The sequence below is a fragment of the Macaca mulatta genome, chromosome 8, assembly GCF_049350105.2.
Source record: "Macaca mulatta isolate MMU2019108-1 chromosome 8, T2T-MMU8v2.0, whole genome shotgun sequence".
Classification (NCBI taxonomy): Eukaryota; Metazoa; Chordata; class Mammalia; order Primates; family Cercopithecidae; genus Macaca; species Macaca mulatta.
In genome coordinates this window covers 107,526,592-107,547,026 of record NC_133413.1, presented here as the reverse complement: position 1 = coordinate 107,547,026, position 20,435 = coordinate 107,526,592, and the positions used below count along the sequence as shown (strand labels likewise).

At 36.8% G+C, this 20,435-nt stretch overlaps 1 protein-coding gene across 9 annotated transcripts in view; it reads right to left on the bottom strand.

Annotated features, from left to right (window-relative positions):
* Positions 1-3,586: 3,586 nt before the first annotated feature.
* CPQ (carboxypeptidase Q) overlaps positions 3,587-20,435 on the bottom strand; it is a 492,586-nt gene continuing 475,737 nt past the window's right edge. For all 9 annotated transcript variants that reach the window (XM_077943878.1, XM_077943882.1, XM_077943876.1 and 6 more), the window contains one exon: positions 3,587-4,066. In XM_077943878.1, coding sequence (XP_077800004.1) covers positions 3,903-4,066 — 164 coding nt within the window. In that variant the 3' untranslated portion in view covers positions 3,587-3,902. The remainder of the gene's footprint in view (positions 4,067-20,435) is intronic.

Sequence of the window (20,435 nt, the reverse complement as noted above, 5' to 3'; positions counted from 1 at the left end):
GCTTCTTTTGTCTCTTCTGGTCTGTAGTTTCTCTAAAATATGTCTTTTTGTTTATTCTGTTTGGGATTCACTGGGTTTCTTAATTTTGTGTATCTCATTATTTCTGGAAAATTTTGATTTATTATATCTTCAGATAATTCTTTGTCCCATTTTCTTTTTTCGGAAACCCTGATTAAACACATTAGACAATATAACTCTATCTTTCATATTTCTTAACCTTTCATTTATATTTTACATTCTTTGTCGTTCTGTGCTAAATTCTCATAAATTCCATCACTATTGTCTTGCAGTTTATAAACTCTCTCATTAAATTAGTTAAATTTGTCCCCTAATTTTAAAATTTTACTTAGTATAATTTATATTCCCTAAAGTTCTATTTGGTTCTTTCTACAGTATGCTTGGTCATTTTTTTTTTAATGGTACCATGCTCTCTATTTTACTTTCAAACTCTTCTTTGACTTCCTTGAAATAATGGACATAGCTTAAATACTTTTAACCTAAAAATTCCAATATCAGAGGACACTATGGGTTAATTCTTTATATTTTTGTTTGTTCTCGCTCAGAATGCTATGATTTTCCCCACTTTTGGTTGTGAGTTAATATTTTCTGTAACTTTATAAGTGGGAATTTCTTCACACTCTCTACTTAGCTTTTACTCAATCATGGTAACTTTCCTTGCAGACCTGAGAGTTATTTTTGTTCACCACTGTATTGAGGTATAATATTTTGGGGTCTCATTTTTGTTGGAGTTCTATAGTATCCTGAATGTGGCAGAATCTGGAATTTGTCTACAATCTCCTGATCTCTGAATGGAATTTAAGTTTACCACATTCTTTAAACTTTCTCAAAGAGAAAGCTTGTTCAATGTTCTATGTATCTCCAAATGACCAACAAACTTATTAAAAAATGCTCAACATCACTAACCATCAAGGAAATGCAAATTGAAACCACAGTGAAATACCACCTTACTCCAGTCAGAATGGCCATTATTATTATTTTTGAGACAGGGTCTTGCTGTCACTGAGGCTGGAATGCGGTGGCATGATCACAGGTCACTGCAACCTTGACCTCCTGGGCTCAAGAGATCCTCCCACCTCAGCTTCCCAAGTCGCTGGGACCACAGATGCATGCCACCATGCCAGCTAATTTATTCTTTATGTTTATTTTTTGTACAAAAAAAGATCTCACAATATTGTCCAGGCTGGTCTTGAACTCCTGAACTGAAGCAATCCTCCTGCCTTGCCTTCCGAAAGTTCTGGGATTATAGGCACGAGCTACCATCCCTGGCCCCAGAATGCCCATTATTATAAAGTCAAAAAACAACAGACATTGACTGGATGTGGTAAGAAGGGACTGCTTATACACTACTGGTGAGAATGTAAATTAGTACAACCTCTATGGAAAACAGTATAGGGATTTCCCAAAGAACCAAAAGTATATCTACCATTTTATCCAACAACCCCATTACTGGGTATCTACCCCAAGGAAAATAAGTCATTATATCAAAAGACACTGGCATGCATATGTTTATTGCAGCACAATTCACAGTTGAATAGGTATAGAACCAACCTAACTGCCCATCAACTGATGAGTGGATGATGAAAATGTGGTATATATACACCATGGAACACTGCTGAGTAAGCTACAAACAAGAATGAAATGTTTTTTGCAGCAACTTGGATGGCGCTGGAGGCCATTATTCTAAGTGAAATAACTCAGGAATGGAAAACTGAATACTGTATATTCTCACTTATAAGTGGGAGCTAAGCTATGGGTATACAAAGGTATACAGAGTGGTGTAATGGACATTGGAGACTCAGAAGCGGGGAGGGTAAGAGGGAGGTGAGGGATAAAAAACTACATATTGGATACAATGCACACTAGTTGGGTGAGGGGCGCACTAAAATCTCAGGCATTACGACTATACAATTCATCTGTGTAACAAAAACCATTTGTACCTCAAAAGCTATTGGAATTAAAATATATATATATATATATTTAAAGCTGAGCACAGTGGCTCATGCATGTAATCCCAGCACTTTGGGAGGCTGAGGCAGGCTGATCACTTGAGTCCAGGAGTTCAAGACCAGCCTGGGCAATGTGGCGAAACCCTGTCTCTACAAACAAACTAAACAAAACACACACACATAAATTAGCACCCTTTAGTTCAACTACTCAGGAGGCTGAAGTGGGAGGATCACCTGAGCCTAGGAGGTGGAGGTTGCAGTGAACCGAGATTGCACCACTGCACTCCAGCCTGGGCAACAGAGTTAGATACTGTCTCAAACAAAACAAAACAAAAACAACACGCATGCACACACACATATGTATATATATATTTTAAAGTTTCAAAACCCTTAAAAAGCAAAAAATATTCTATGTATCTCTTGGTATATAGTCTTTTGATACTTAGTCTTTTGTCTAATATTCTTGTTAATCAGTTCATTCATATATTTAATAAGGTGTTTCTCAAATATTATCTAGCATTTTTAGTCATCTTCAGTGTAAGGGCCAGTTAGAGTACTGGTGTGCTACTTCATCAGAAACGAAAGATCCTACTCTGTCTTTCAATCGTTTTATTATCATTAATACAACTGATGCTTTGTACTCTCCTTCTGAAAATCCAATTACACACATACTAGAACAACTTGATATTGTATCACAATTCTTGGATGATTCACTCTGGCTTTTTTTTTTTTTTCTGGATGATTCACTCTGGCATTTTTTTTTTCTTTTCTCTTTTTGGATAATTTCTATTGGCATATATTCAAGTCCACTGATGCTCTCTGCAGCCTTGTGCAGTTGGCTGATGAGTCTGACAAAAAAATTTTATATCTCTGACATTGCATTTTTTAACATATTTGACTCCATTTTATGATTTCCAACACTGCTGAAATTCCCCTTCTGTTCATGTGTGCGGTTTATTTTTCTTACTAGATCTTTAACATAATTATCATAGTTAGGTTAAACTCCTCTGATCATTCAAACTTCTAGGTCATCTCTTAGTCTTGTTCTCTTAATTGCTTTATCTCTTGACAATAAGTTCATTTTTTCTTGTTTTTCTTTTTTTTTGGTGTGTCTTGTAATTTTTTATTGAATATTGGATGTTGTGTGAGGAAAAATAGTAGAAATTGGCTCCAGAGAGGATGGGGATTACTGTGTTTGCTCTAGACGGCTCTGAAAATATTATTGAGCCTCTCTGAGCTTCAATCATGTCATCAGCAAATTGTGAATAAGCACCAACTTCATGGAAATGTTGTGTAAAATATATAAAACATAAATGCAAAATTGCATTGCTATTTATCTAGTGACGGACCCTAGTACTTATCTTTAATAAGGCAATTGAATTATATATTCTTGATTTTTTCCCCAAATGATAATATCCTTTTTTCCTGCAAATTAAAAAATTCCTAAGTTCATTTTTAAAATTCACATAATATGAAAATATACAAATTAGAAAGTCAAATGCCTCCATATATTCAATTAAGATCATACTAAAATTGAGTAATTCTTCTACTCCTTCAATAAATAATATAAACCATATTTTCATATTTAATGTTTATGTTCATAAATGAACACATAAAAATCAGAGATCTTCCAAAAATTTATTGTGTTTAGTTTTAAAGTGGAAACAATGTTTTTAAGAGGTGATATAAAGAAATGCCCTCGCTGTGATCCCTATCATATGTTGATTCTATGTGGTGGAAGGGAGGGGAGAATGATTCCTTTTTCTAGAATCAGAGAATTTGGAAAGTATCAAGAAAGATAATAACAGAAAACATGAAATAGAGTTGCGCTTTGAAGATGAATTAGATGAAATTGTTATGTGAAGAGGGGTTTTCCAAAGTTGCAGAGCCAGGATTCCTGGCCAGAAGCATGAAAATGTTTCTTTCTTACTGTTTCTAGGACCTAGGCAGCATTTCTTCCATGTCTGCAACAACATAGGAAACAACAGCCCAAACAGCAGCAGCAACATTCATCTGCTTTGGATCCATGACAGTCATGGTGTCTCCGTGGGAGTGATGGAAGAAGAAATACTTGTATAAGTCATCAAGTAGACTGGCTCCTGCAGATAAAAGAGGAAGAATTCTTAGTGGAGTATTTTGACAGACACTGCTGAATACACACACCTCTCCCTCTTCACTTTTGCCTGCTCCTATTGTACACTCTGCAATAGCAAAATAATTACTTTTCCAGGCTCTCTTGCAGCAAGAAATGTCCATGTGTCACCATTCTGATGACTATAATGTGAGTACCCAGCTGTGGGTGAGTTCTAGAAAAATCTTTAACTTCGTTGACGAAGAGTTGGGAAAATACCCCTAATGCTGCATTAAAGGCAGATGAGAACTTTGGAGCTTCATGGGGCAAAAAACCCCTAAACTGAAAATGGCAGAGTGGAAGTAGCCTGCATTTAGAAAATATTGCTAACTCTCTCAAGAAGCTCTGCACCGCCTTCTTCTGGATTTCCAGTGATATAAGGGAAAATAAACTTTTATTTGTATAAGTAACTGAGACAAATGCCTCATATTTATAAAAAGACAGTATCTTCTTTGTATCTGCATGTTTGCAAATCATGTACCTTCCTGGATACAAAAGAAAGTCAATACCCCTTTGTTCAAGTTTTCCTTCTCAAATCATCCATTTACTACCTAGAGTCATAATGTCCCCAGCAACCTCCAAGGGCACCAGCAGGAGTCTCTGCCCCACTTCAAAGCTTCCTTCTCATTCAAGTGGGAAGCCTTTTGCTAGTTTCAGTCATGGATCATAGCCTCAGGGAAACTTCACTGTCTCTTATATATCCTTGAAAACCTACTAGGCTCATCTTACGGATTCTAGTTGCAGTTCTTTAGCCTCTAGCTAGCTTGATTGATTGGTTGGTTGACTGTTTTATTGTGAAATATACCAAACACACATAAGATTGTAGAGAACATAAATGTATATTATAAAGGGTGACAATAATAAGTATATATATATGTCCATAATTCAATTCAAGAATGATATTACTAGTATCTTGGAAACCCATTTATGACACCCCTGCCCATTGCGGATCTTTTCCTCCCTCCAGAGGTACCCACTAGCCTGCCTTGCCTCTTAATCACTCCTTGCTTTTCTACAGTTTTACCACTTCATACTTTACCACATATATGTATTTGACTATATATAACAAATATACATGTACAGATAACACAGTTAATATTGCTTACTTTTGAACCATATCCTCCAGATATATTTCTTCAGCTTGCTTTTTCCATCCAAACATAGATAAGATTTATCTATGCTGTTGTGTATAGCTGTAGTATTTGCATGTTTTATTGCAGTACATTACCTCTTTGTATTTATTTTTTATCCATTTTACCAACAATGGTCATTTAGGTTGTTTCCAGTTTTCTGTTACGTGTTGCTACCAACACTCTCAAGGCTTTGAATGTAGGAGTGGTTTGCTGGGCTATAGAGTATGTGTGTGTTCAATTTTACCATGCAATTCCAAAATGTTTTCCTTTTCAATTTACACTTACACTGTTAGTATATGAGTCATTCTCTTGCTTCACATAGTCTACAGCACTTGATATTGTCAAACTAATTTTTGTAAATTTGGTGAGTGTGAAATGTTAGCTCATTCTCAGTTTTAAAAGTGAGACTAATTGTGAGATTAAGTATGTTTTTAACTATGGATTTTTTTTGTCATTTATGTGTGTTTTCTCTTTTGTGAAGTTCTTGTTCATGCATTTTGTCCATTTTTCAATGGATTTGTCTTTTTCTTATTGACATGTAAGAGTTCTTGGCATAATTTAGACACTACTCTTCTGTTAGTAAGTTTGTATATATCATTTCCCAGTTTGTGGCTCATCTTTTTACCCTGTTTAGTGTGTGTTTTGATGAGTAAGTGTTCTTACTTTCAACGTAGTTGGATTTATGAATCTTTTCCTGTAAGATTTGTACTGTTTATGTCTTAAGAAGTCCTTCCTTACCCTAATGTTATAAAGATATTCTCTGATATTCCAATCTGAATTTTAAAAAGATTTTATTTTTGTTTTTAAGTTCTCACCCACCCAGAATAGGAAATGATTTTTGTGTTGGGTGTGAGGTAGGATTCTATTTTCAGTTTTCCATTGTCTAGAAACATTTATTGATTAGTAGTACATCCTCTTTCCCCACTGATCTGTGGTACCGATTGTGCCATATTAAGTTTCCTTATATGTTTATTTTTGTGCTAATTGTTTCAATGATCTATTTGTCTATCTCTGCAACAATGCCACACTATCTTAATTGCTATTACTTTAGAATCCTTGATATCCCTTAGGACAAATTCCCTCACTTTCTCTTCCTGCTTCTTCAGGAGTGTTTTGATTATTCAGAACCATTTGCTCTTTCAGATAAATTTTAGAACCATCTAAATATACTCCAAAAGTATTTTTGGATTTTGATCAGAATTGTGGTAATATCTATTTTAAACTGGGGGAAAACCTAACATCTTTTTTTTAGAATATTGTGTTCTTATCCATGAAAATGGTGTGTTGATATATGTTTCTATTTGTCTTCTGTAATGTCTTTAAAGTTTTATAACAGTTTTACATATCTTTTGTTAGTTTTCTTTCTTTGATGGCTTATATATTTTGTTGCTATTGTAAATTTTCATTTTGAAAAACCTACATTTTCTATTTGTGACTCTCCAGTTTTAGTATCAAGGATGTGTCTGATTCATAACATGGTTTTCGTTCTTTTTTATATACATTCTGGGATAGTTTGTGTAAGATTAGAATTATTTATTTCCTGGTTATTTTGTAGAACTTTTAACAAAGCCGTCAAAGTCTGATGTTTTCTTTATGATAACAATTTTAATGATTCAATTTCTTTCATGGTTATTGGGCTATTCAGGTTTTCCACTTATTCTTGAATTAACTATGGAAATTACATTTGTCTAGGAATTTGTGAGTTTTGCCCAAATGCTCAAAATAATTGGCATGAAGTTGTCAGTAATATCCTATTTTTAATTTTCGTTGATGTCTGCAGCACCTATAGTGATGCCCTCTTTTTCATTCTTGATGTTGATTATCAGTGTTTTCTCGTTTTTTTTTAAATCTTGCTTGCAGTTTGTCAGTTTTACTAGTATTTTGAAGAAAAAGAAAAGATGATGACTTTCATTTTTTGGATACTTTCTATTATTTAGTAGTTATTCTTCCATTGATTCCTGCTCCTAAGTTTATATTATGCTTATATTATTTTACTTCTCCTTTCTTTGAATTTACTTGCTTTTTTTTCCTAATTTTTGGAGTTAAACACTCACTATTACTCTGCAGACGTACTTTGTCTCTAGTATCTGCAGTAAGGCTATAATCTTCCCTCGATACTGCTTTAGCTGTATCTTACCAGTTCCCATTAGTAGTTTCATGACAATTCAGTTCTAAATATTTATTAATTTGTAGTTTGACTTTTTTCCTTGACTCATGAGTTAGAATGCATTTTTTAATTTTCAAAAGTATGAAGTTTTCTAAGTTATTTTTTCATTATTGATTTCTAATTTAACTGTTAGAGGACATTGACTATATGATACAGATTCTTTGAATTTTGTTGATGTTTGCTCTATAGCCTATTATATGATACATTTTTGTAAATGTTCCATATGTATTTGAAGAGAATGTGCTTTCAGTGCTCATGTAAGTCCATTAGATCAAGCTTCTTAATTGTGTTCTTCAAACCTTTTAACTCCTTACTGATTTATTGTGTATTCGACCCATCAGTTTTGAGAGAGATGTGTGAAAATGTCCCTTCGTGATTTTGAATATATTGTAGTTCCAGTAATTTTAAAAATATATTTCAAAGTTATGTTGTTAGGGGTATACAAATTTAAAATTAGGTATCCCTGGAAAATTGAAAATTCATCTGTAGCATTGCTTTTTGTTCTGGAAGTCTAGTTTTTCCTAATATTTAAGATAGACACACCTGCTTCTTTTTGCAGAGTATTACCCTGGTATGTCCTTTCCTATCATTTTACTGGCAGCCTTTCTCTGTCTCATACTTTTAGGAGTTTCTCTTATGAATAGTTTAGAATTGAATTTGTTTTTGCTTCTATCTGTTTATTGTGTTTTCTAGGTTTCTTATTTTTTCTTTCTTTCTTGCCTTCGTTTGGGTTGATTTTTTTCCCTCCTCTCATTCATTTTCTCCCCAACTCTATAGTTTGGAAGTTACATGCTTTATTTCAATTCTGGCAGTGGGGACCTTGGAAATTATAGGTTACATATTAATCTTAATAAGTCTAAAGTTAATCAATATCTTATAAAGCACATTAGTGGCCCCAAGTTTTGTACTTGTCCTAGAGGCACTCACTGCTCAGTAAAACCCAATGATCTAGGCAAACAGGGATTAGCAGACAAATGCCAGGCCCCAGGGTTTTCCTACTTCTATAGATTTTCGTTATTTCTATTATTTCTCACCTCTGAGGAATTCGCTTATTTTGCCTCCTGCTAAGTCATGTATTATAAAAAGACAATTATTATTATATCCAATAACTATATTAGGGAAGGGGACGGATGTTTCTATGTTTCTGGTAACCACATTGCTAGGATTTCCCTCTTTGAATCCCCTACTTCCTGTCTTGTGGACTGGACATTGCTATTGTTCTTGAGCCATCCATTGCCCCAGGATGCCATCTAGGTTTTCTCCAAGCCCAACCCAAGTTCTTACAACTTGGTACCAGAGTTTTCCCCTATCTACTCCCATAAACCCCTTGTTCTGGGGTGGAATACTTAGGATGTCAACACACAGATATAGGCACAGGTTTCCAGATGAACAGAACATGCGAGCATTCCAGTTTGGTTGATATTGGGGGGTAACTTGGGCTAATTATTGGCAGATAAAGTTGGCAACCACTTGTGAAGGTCCTAAATGTAAGGCTGAAAATAGACTGAATGTAGTTCACAAATGTGGAGCCATGGTGGCCGGGAGATGAATAGGAAGGTGGGGTGACTAGAGCTGCACCTTAGGGAGATGCTCCAAAAAACTTGAAGGAGAAATTGTGTGAACAACCACGAAGGTGAGTATACAGCTGGAGAAGAGGTCCAGTCTGGGGAGAAGTGAGAGGGACCAGGGCCAGGTGATGACATCTTGACCTCCAGAAGGCACAGATAACCACACTTCCCAGCAGAAAAGCTCAAAGTCTTTTTTTTTTTTTTTTGAGACAGAGTCTTGCTCTGTCGCCCAGGCTGGAGTGCAGTGGCACGATCTTGGCTCACTGCAAGCTCGGCCTCCCGGGACTACAGGCACCTGCCACCATGCCCCTGGCTAATTTTTTGTGTTTTTAGTAGAGACAGGGTTTCACCGCATTAGCCAGGGTGGTCTCGATCTCCTGACCTCGTGATCCACCCACCTTGGCCTCCCAAAGTGCTGGGATTACAGGCCAGAAGTCCATTTTAAAACCGGAAAATACTTTATGCCATGAACTCACAGCACACCCAGGGGAGACAAATCTGTATGTTTATTCTGGTAGTAGCTAGAAAGCACTTTAACAGAAACTGTGACATTTTAGAATTAGTTGAAGCTGGTGGGAAGTACATGCTCTCTGGACCCCACAGAGCATCAGGTGAATGTCAAATTCATGTACAAGGACAGAGTAAAAACCTTCAAAGAAAAGAAGTCACTGAGGGTGAATGGAGGATGAATTAGGATTGTGGATATCAGGAAACAGGAAGGGACATTTTATTCCAGCAGACAGCTTGGAACACTTGGGGCTGTTTCCTTCCCAGTCAGGGCTTCTTAAAGATACTGCATGGTGGTTGACAGACAAAGGCTCCAAATTCCGTATTTCAAAAAGAGAGGCAAGAAATATTTGTCCATGCCCTCTTCAGAGCTCCAAAATTCTCAGACTGAAGGAATTTGGCTGCCTTCCTTTAGAACTAGTGACTTGAAGAAGGCATTTCCTCAGATATCATCTAAGTTCCCATGAACGTTCTACAAAACTAAAACAACTCCAAAACATCTTCTATCACTAGTGAGAATGCTGGTAACTGCAGGATATACCAGGGTGGGCCCACCGGCTGGCTTGCAACTTTGTCTCTTTAGTTCCAAGGACATTTTATCAGTGACAGCTACTGATCTAAAAGACAGGCACTGAGGGAGATCCTGCACTTCCATTTCTGAGAGCACCTGACATCGCAAGGTGGGTGGGTCGGGGGGAATGTTAACTATCCCCAGGGATAAATTGCACAGGATCTTCTGACAGGTATATGAGCTCTGAAGAGGGAGTCATAAAATGCATTTATGAAATAGAAAGCTGGTAGAAGGAGCTTGCTCTGAAGGCAAATATTCTCCCTTGGAAACAAACTACAGCATTATTAGGGCAGTTTCACCATTAGAAAATTATTTCCAAGGGAGGTCTGGAGTTTAAGAATGTGAAGACATATCCTTCTGCATGTCAGCCAAGGAGCCGTTGCACCTAGGCAGGGAGATACAGCTGAGAGAATATGGGGTTTAGAGGCAGGTAGGGCTGGGTTCAAATTCAAATTCTTCTGCTTAAAAACTGAGTGACTTTGAAAGAATGATGTAAAGCCATTCAACTTTAGTTTCCTCAATTATGAAATAGGGCTAATGATATCCAGCTTCCAAGAAGCTTGTGAGGATTAGTAGGTGCTCAATTAATTCTTTATTATAGTTGTTATACAGCCACAAAGATGAACCAGTCCATATCAACAGCATCATGATCAATTCATTACAACTTGGAGGATTTAAATTCCAATTTAATAAATCAAGGTTGTGACGATCGCTGTTAAAGATGGAACAGCTGGTCTGTGATTCTAGTCTGTATCACAGACCTGACCCTGGTTTGGATTATTTTCCCTCTTCCCCCTTCCCTTGCTCCTTCTTATTCTCTATGAATCTTTCTTTTTTTTTTCTGTAAACATTCATCTCACAGAAAATATTTTCCAGCTACGTGACTGGGTGAAGACCATCTGATGAATATTATAAAAAATACCCGAGGTGCCCCACACTGTTCACAGCAGATTCCAGCCTTCACAGGGTGCTCTCACTAATGACTGCGGCTTGTGCAGAATGTTGGAACAAGACTGAATACCTGCTAATTCCTGAAGAGATGGGTGGGCACATACACAAAGATTCTCAAAGTCCCCATTATTGTAGGTTGACTCTCATTCATATGTAATCAGTGAGTTTTCATGTACACAAATTAAGCAATTTGTGTTATGAGAAGTTTTTGAAAGACATTCGAAAGCACTGAAAGTTTAAATTCAAGTCTGTTATTTTAGTGCATACACTGGCTACTGTGGTTCTGTGTGAAGGATGCATTCACAGGCGAGCAGCTGTGGGAAATCCATTTCTCCTTTTATAAACACATCTTGAACAGTCTGGGGTATGCAATTTAATTGCCATGGAATGTATTATAGACATTCCCTGATCATAATAATTATGGGTTAGGGAAGAATGTTATGGTCTTAACATATCCCCTGCAAGAAAACTTAGTCCCTCTAGAATCCTTAAAATACTAAAAATACATTTAAATTTAATCAAAACTATTATTATTTTCAGCAACATTAGCAAATGAAAAAAAACACACATTATTACCAAAACAATTAGAAAATCAATTCATGGGATTTGCAGACACTTAATCTCTCTTTTCAAGGGGGAAGTTTAATCCCTACTGTATTAAATCTTACTGAAAATTAGACTCAAAAGCAGTTCATTAACAGTTTCCTAACACATAGCTCCCTAGAAGAAAAAGCAACTCAACTCATAAGAGGGGGCAAAAAGGAAAGGAAAACAAAGGACAAGACAGGACCAGAAAGTAAAAAAAAAAAAAAAAAAAAAAAAGGAATCCTCAAAAATCCATTAAAAGTGTTCTAGTTTTAGTTTCTAAACTCTCAAGCTACCCCAGAATCTGCAAACTTGGGTGAAAAAGTTTTAGGTGTGCCACTAAGCCTATGTACCTTCAGTCTCTTTGGAAACCTTGGCTTGGCTATGGGGATAATTTTGACCACATAGTTTAGGTCAACACCAACACCTCTGGTGGACTTGCAGGTCCCAGGGTATCCGAACTGTGTGATAATGAGTCATCTTTCTGTAAGGTTGTAAAACTGTGTGGCAGCAGTAACTAGGACTAGTTAATCAGTACTACATGAGGATGATACTACAGACTCCCCATATAGGGGAATTGCAAGAATAATAGTCACTACTTGTTGAGTGCTTTCTGTGTACTGAGGACTTTCTGGAGATGATTTCATTGAATTGGCCCCATGAGGGAGGGATCTTCATGTGTCTTTAACAGATGGAAAATAGATCTCTGTAACTTGTCTAATGTCATACAGTAATAAGTGGTAGAAATAGGATTCAAACCCATGTGTCTCTGATCTGAAATCCATGCTCTGTACCTTCTCTCACTGCCCTATCCCAGTAAATGTGTCTTTTCTGCAGTGGGAAACCATTTGTATGAATTGCTTTGTTTGCAGCTCTGATCTTCCACCCCTATTCTACTTTATGACAAGGAGATGGAAACTTGGGTTGGAGGTATCCTGGACCATGAAATACAGTAAAGACTTGAATTACATTCACACAGTGGGCAGAAGATGAATGGCAGCCCTACTTGATGTTGAGCCCGTCGCTCTGGTCAGGCCACACTCTGCAGGCCTGAAAGTCCTCCTGGGACTTCCTGACCATTCAATCTAAAGTCCACCCCTCCATGTGGTCACTCATTTTCTCCCTTACCTTGATGCTGCTTCTTGTTTTCTTTTTCATAGCACTATTTACCAGCTGAAACAATATTATCATGGTTTTTTTATTTGTTGTCTGTCTTTTCTGCTAGAATGTAAGCTCCTTAAGAGCAGGGGCTTTTTCATCCCAATCCTCAATGCCTGGCACACAGTGGGTGCTTAACAAATATTTGTTGAATCACTAAATGGGTAAATGAAAAAAATTATTAACGTGTAATGGGACAAAAGCAGAAATAAAGATTGACTCCATCCTTCTTTTCTGCAGCAACTTACGGTAAGTCAGTCCCACTTTCTGGGGCTTCTACTCTCAGCTTCTGCCTTGGAGAATGACAAGCCAGTACTCCTTACCAAAACCATGTAAACATATAGCAGTATACAAGTTGAGATCCAAACACTATTATGTACTACTCAGAATGTTCTTATACCTTTCTCCACTCTTACAAAAATTATTCATGACTTAAAAATAAAGCAAAAAGGTAGGCAGTACATTCTTTCAATGTCATTCCAGGGCCAAGTTCACTCAAAGATTATTTATTAGAATCTACTTATTTTGACTCACTGCTTACTGTTGATTAAAGGCCCCAGATTTAGTGAAGTTACATGTTAACTTACAGATGTCTAAAAGAGATGAAAATGAATTTTGTCCCATAGAACAGATATCTCAAAAGTTACTGTTTATTGGCTTCTAAGACATTAACCAGTTTTTATCTAACCCAGCAATTTTATCCTAATATATATTTATTAAGTTGCATAGACTTGGTTTTTCAAATGCTCTTTAAATTTGTTTAACATCTTACTGATATTCTCATTAATTAATGATTGAATAAAATTTTTGAAATGTATGAGATTCATGATTTTATCATCTAGAAAACTGTATTACTTTACCAACACCCACCTAACAAACTCTAAAAGAACAATCACATTCATATGCTTCTTGCAAAAGTTAAATGGCTCACAAAGTTCCCATCCATGATTTTATACACATACTCTAATGATCAAGAGAACTGAACAAACTGATCACCAATGTAAGCGCTGGCCTTCAGGTAGAAAGTGTGCCTTCCCTCTGTATGTAGTTCATGGTCTCTAGGTATGAGGAGTATTGGGGGAAAATAAATATACATTACATATATGTATTTACATGTGCAAAAATATAAATATATATGTATATATGGAGAGACAGAAAGAGTATATATAGGTATATATGTGTGCATGTGTCTGTATGTGTATAAAATGCAGCTCTTCTTCAATACCTACCTATACTCCTTAATATCCTCTATTTCTCTTTTGACCCACCTCACACCCTCCACATGACTCTAGGTTCATTATCTTTGAGTTTATAATTTTCTGTGTGTGCAGGTGTGTCAAAAACATTTATAGTGATAAAGAAACATCCACACCTCCTTACCATTCTATTTTGAATTGTACTCATGTTTATATATCAGGCTCAGTTTATTGTTTTCACCTTTGTCTATATAGAATTTACTGCCCACTCTCTTTTCATGGTCTGACGTCAATAAAGTTCTTCCTTCACCTATCTGAGCCAGCGTGACTCCTTGTAAATGCCTTTCTGCAGTTCTCTCCACACCTGGGGAATGATGCTCACTGAGAAAACATCATTAAAAATTGTTTCTGACAGAGCACACCATGAGAACATTCAGTGCATATGGGTTTTCAAACCTGAAAACACTCTAAAGATTATTTCCAGTGTAGAGTTTATAATGAAAGCTTTAAAATAATCATGCTTTAGTATAATCATGTTCAAATGGACAGATTTTTGATAGCTGGCTACAAACACAAGGAGGTTATAAAGCCACAGTGCAGTGGAAGTCAGGTTTTAGCAGAGACGACATTTGAACTTAAACATCTTCCCCACCTCTTCATGCCCACCGCTCATTATGTTGGCAAAGCAGAAACAAGGGAATTAGACAAGTGGGAAGCATTACATGAAAATGCTGTTTCTGATCAAATTCCCATCTGAAATTGGAATAGTTTAGCAGGACTGTTTGGCAGGACTGCTGCACGGATGCCCAGGTGACACAATGGAGCTGGAGTCCCAATTTTGTCAGCCATTGTTAATGCTTATGGTATTGGAGGCCAACTGGTTCACAGTAATATGAGAGAGGTCACAAGGGAGAATCCACACACCCCTGACCAGTGGTTTTCACTTCCACATGGCCAAGCTGAGGAATTTATAACATCTACATGTTATCATAGAGCACTTAAGCACGAAGAGTCTAGGAAAAAAGAAACCCTGGCTTTATAAGAAGTCTTGACTACCTAATTCTTTACAACCTTTAAAAAGGTTTAAAAATTATAGGCAAGAAAAAGAGGATATTTTACCTATTCAAACTTGGATGAAACTATAATAATAATCAAAAAGGTTGAGTTTCCTTGAGATTGAAGGGAATGTTTTGCTGTGAATGGGAAACTAACTGGATATGAGACAAAAAAACAGAAGCAACAGGTGTTTCTCTATAAGCAGGTCCACTTGTGGACTGGTATTATTATTTGGAATTGGAATCAGTCTTGGGAACCTATAAAGGTCCTTCCAGTTATAAGATGCTGTTAATTTCCCCTCTTCTTCCCAACAAGTAGGGCAGGCTAAAATTGTTCTTTTAAAGGACTCTAGTATAAATTCATAGTGATTAAGCGATATTGAGAAATAAAATTATTTTAGAGAGGGTGTGCCCAACAATTTTAGGGGTGATGTCAAAGTGGCAGCGGCCCTCCACAAAATGCCTCTAGGGGCCGCTGTCAGCAGTAGAATTATAGCTAGAGGGACCAAGAATCTGAACCAAAATGGGCTTTTTTCATTTCCAGATATCATAGTGTCAAGGGCACAAGAAACTCTACCATGGATAATAGTAGGTAAACATATAAAAAAGTCTCACTACTAGAAAAATCCTATCTGAAAATGTGTATTAAATATAAGCTTAAATGCTAATGAATAATATGTATCATGTTCAGAAAAATGAAGACGGTGTCAAATGAATTTCTTTAGAGGCAGCTCTGGCCAATGAAGAAAATTGATCTGAGTGTGAGAGCCTTTGGATTCCTTTATATTTTCCATATTTGCTTATTTGTCAGACAGTATGGATTTATCCAAAATAAGTGTGCCTATGCTTTTGTGTAAGGCAATTGGTTACAAAAAAGATGACAACTACTTGGCTGATGCTACAAAATATTAGTGAGGTTTTTCCCAAACCAGGTTCTAAGGGAAGAACTACAAGGAAGACAAAAACAAGGCGAATTATCCTCGCTTCAAACCATAATCCTTGAAGATGAAACACAGTTAGAAGTTGACAACAGTGAAAAATCAGGTGAATGTTACCTAAATGTTCTAATATGCTTTCATTTTATTTATGCAAGTAGGCTTTTCTTTCCTGGTCACCTGGCAGTGTCCCATTTGGCAGCTCAATACAGTCTCTTTAACTGACTACCTGATGAAGAGATGCAAATATTTTTTTTTTTTTTGACACAAAACCTTCTAAAATATAACCTACTGAAAATCATTATGCAGTAAGGGAATGAATGAGCAAACCATGAAAAGCTTTGTGAATTCCAAAACAAAGGGAAACAAATGTGTAAGCAGCAGCCTGGGAAATGAATATGCTCTTAATGCAAATACACTTCACTTAAAGTACAAGGTTGATTCAAGGAATATCCACTAAATGCCAACGCTCAGGGAAACATCCTGACCCAAAGAAATTCATTTATAGGGAATCTACAAAGCTGAGGGGCAAATTTAGCATTTAAAGGTAGCTAAATTCCCACTGCTGTTTGTGGTTGACCCTCATTAATGTAATTTTTTAGGACACTCCTTATGATGAAGAAACAGTGATTATTCTCAGTAGCCACACAAAATATAATTAAAGTACATTTGACCAATGCTTCTCTGAGATAAACTGCAATTTACACATTTTTGTGAAAAAAACAGCTGATGATGATAAAGGAAGCTAATGCTACTTTGTGGGGTAACATGCCATTAGCTGTTTCATCATTTATACTCAAACTCCAGAATTATGGGCAAGGTAAACGATGCTTGAGATTTGCTGCTGCAGATCCTGAAATAGTTTCCAGTGACAAGTTTATAAATCACACCAGGAGTCCTGCTGTTTCACCTCCTGAGTCATTTTTCTCTAAAGCCTTTAGAATTCTTGACAAAAGGTGGGGAGGAAAGTGTGCTGTCCTTTACTAATTAAACCGGTAAAAAGGCCTCATGATGGAGGACATGGAACATGAAACATGAATTATTTCTTATTTAATAATTTCATATAGCTGAGAAATAGTCACCCAGCTGCTGTAAAGAGGTTAAATGACTACTCGATGATCACAGTTAGGTTTACAGTGTATCAACCTTTCACTCATTTTTGTATACATAGCAGGGCAGAGGCTAATGTAGTGAGACTTGCGTAGAAGGATTTTGGAAAGGGCATCATATTCATTCATCTTATATCTACTCAGCTCCCACAAAGTGCCAAGTACCTTGCTAGGCCCTGGAGAAACAGTGGTGGGCATAATTTCCGTGCCGGCTTTCACAGAACTTTCAATCTAGGGGAGTACATCTGTGGAAATGAGGTTGACTGGAATATAAAAGAGCACAGCTAAAAACTACTTGAGATTCTGCAGATAAAGCTTAACAAGAAAAAAGCCTCATTTTCCCTAAGTTCCTGATTGGAATGCAGTGGAGATTGTTTATGGATATGTTAGTGGATGGCACAGGCTGTTTCGCTGTGAGCATGGTACAGAGATTGGGAAATAGCATTCCTACTTTTTGTCTCTGGAGGAAATGATATATGGTTTAATGATGAAACATGTAACAAAATCATAACCACAATCATAGCCAGGATTTACTAAGTACTTTCTATGAGCCTGTACTAAACACTTACAGGTATTATCTTATCAGAGCCTCACAATGATTCTATAATTATTATTATCCTCATTTTACAGATGAGTAAACTTTGGCTTTAAGGTAATGATGATGATTATAAGCAAAAGAGTCTGGTGAGAGGATGTGTAGGCCGTTTTACTTGGTTCTGAATTCGTATTTACTCATCTTAGGGAGAAGACCACAGGAGTGGGGAGTCGTGGCCCCAGAGTGGAGTGAGAGGGCAATTCCGTGAAGCTGCCATCCTCAGATGGCCCCTGCCCGCACCAGCACCCATCTCTTCTTTCCAGGGAACTTCTCATATGAATATGTGCTTTTTGAAATCCCTTTTATTAGATTTCCTGTCTCATTTGTAAATTTCCAAAATGATATCTTTCTCTTTCTTCTGATTCAGCCGCACGTGCCTGGTGACAGACATCTAACCACTCTGCTGGTTTAGTAGTGAATCCCACTCTGTCTGTGGTGGGTAGGTTGTCAGAATAGCTACTGACCTTCCTAATATTTAGACTCACGTCCCCCTGGAGAAATGTCTCCTCCCCTTGGAAGTTTTCTTTTTGCATAATCAGGACTGGGAGAGAACTTCTCTAGTCCAACCATCATCTAATGTTTAAATCACTTCATAATATCCCTAATATGTGGCTGTTGAGCCTTTTCTTGAATATCTCTACTAATAGGAAAAGCAGCGCTTTCCACAGTCGTCCATCTCAATTGCTCTCCAGGCATGCATTCATTCAACTTATAACTACGTTCGTAAAAGGAGCTGAGGAGAAAGTTTTAAGCAAAGGACTGTGATAGTTGGGCTAAGCACCCAACCTTAAGGAGGCCCAAATAGGAGAGCTAGGACTTACACACCAGGAACAAATCATGAGATCCAAAGTGAGAGCTCAGAAGACAGAAAGGTCAGCTCCTATTGTGATGCCCAATCAGATCAAAACAACCCATGCCAATTTCCTAATTCTCTGAGTGACTGAAGGAATTCATAGTGCTGCAACACCTTGGAAAAGAGCTGGATAACAGTAAGTGCTAATATTGCTTCTATCATGAACAACAAAATACTTAGCTGCTTTTTATGCAAAATTTGAATAGAATAGAAAATACTCATTCTAAGTGTACATTTGACAAGTTTTGACAAACGAACACACTTGTGTAACTACCACAGCAATAAGATGCGAAACATTTCCATCACTCCTAAAAGTTCACTCATGGCCCTTTTCAGTCCACTCCTTCCCACCCCCGTCTCAGGCAACCGTTGGTTTGATTCCTGTCACTATGGATTAGGCTTGCCTTTCCTGTACTTTTACATGAGAGGAATCATACAGTGTGATCTCTTGTGTCTAGCTTCCTTTGCTCAGCATAATGATTTGGGAATTCATCCACATTGTTGCATAGTTTGTTTATTTTGGACATTTTAGTGAGTGTTAGCAATGTCTTGTCTTGGTTTTAATTTGTATTTCTTTTTCTTTTCTTTTTTTTTTTTTGGGACGGAGTCTCGCTCTGTCATCCAGGCTGGAGTGCAGTGGCACAATCTCGGCTCACTGCAGCCTTCACTTCCCAGGTTCAGGTGATTCCTGTGCCTCAGCCTCCTGAGTAGCTGGGACTACAGGTGCGTGCCACCACGCCTGGCTAATTTTTGTATTTTTTGTAGAGTGCCACCACACCTGGCTAATTTTTGTATTTTTTGTAGGGTTGGGGTTTCACCATGTTGGCCAGGCTGGTCTCAAACTCCTGACCTCAAGTGATCTGCTGGCCTTGGCCTCCCAAAGTGCTGGGATTACAGGTGTGAGCCACCACACCTAGACTTAATTTGTATTTCAGTGATGACTAATGATCTCAAACACCTTTTCATGTACTTATTGGGGATTGGTGTATCTTCTTTGTGAAATGTTTGTTAAAATATTTTGCTCATTTTTTCTTAAGTTGTTAGTCTCCTTTTAATTGAGTTGTAATAATTACAAGTTCTTTGTCAGATGTATGCACTGTATTTTCTCCTCTGTGGTTTGCCTTTCATTTTCTTAATGGTGTCTTCCAAAGAGTGGAAATTTTACTTTTGACGCTGTCCAATTTATCAGTTTCTTTAAGTGGTTAGTTCCTTTAGTAATCTAAGAAATGTTTGTCTAACCTGAGGTCAAAAGATTTTTCTCCTATATTTTCTTCTATAATTATCATAGTTTAAGATTTTACATTTAGGTTTATGATCCATTTTGAGTTAATTTTTGTGCAGGGTATGAAGTAAGGGCTAAGGTTCATTTTTTTCCCCTTAAGGATATCTGTTTTAACACTATTTGTTGTAAAGACTATCCTTTTCCCATTGAATAACCTTGTACTTTTGTAAAAAATTAGGTGACCATATATGCACATACCTATTCTATTCCACTGATCTGTCTATTCTTATGCCAATATGCCAATACCACATGACTTTGATTATTGTAGGTGAATGGAAAGTTTTTGAAATCAGAGTAAGCCCTCAAACTTTTTTTCTCCTTTTTCAAAATTTGTCTTTCATTTATTTAAGTCTGCTTAAAAATCTCCTAATTTTACTTTACTTTAATTTTACTTTACTCCTAAGTGTACTTTACTAAAATTATTATTGAGTAGTTCATGTTCTTTGATGTTATTTTAAAAATATTATTTGCTAGTTGTTATTATACATACATAAACTTTAGTTTTATATATTGTGAAGTTTGCCAAGTTTACTTCTTACTTCTAGTAGCATATGTTTGTAGTTTTCTTAGGATTTTCTATGTACTGTGAAAGTTATCAGAATAAAAATGAAGCCATAAATGTTATGAAAACCCTAACAAATACAGCTAGGGAAGGTCATGAAGAGAAGGTTC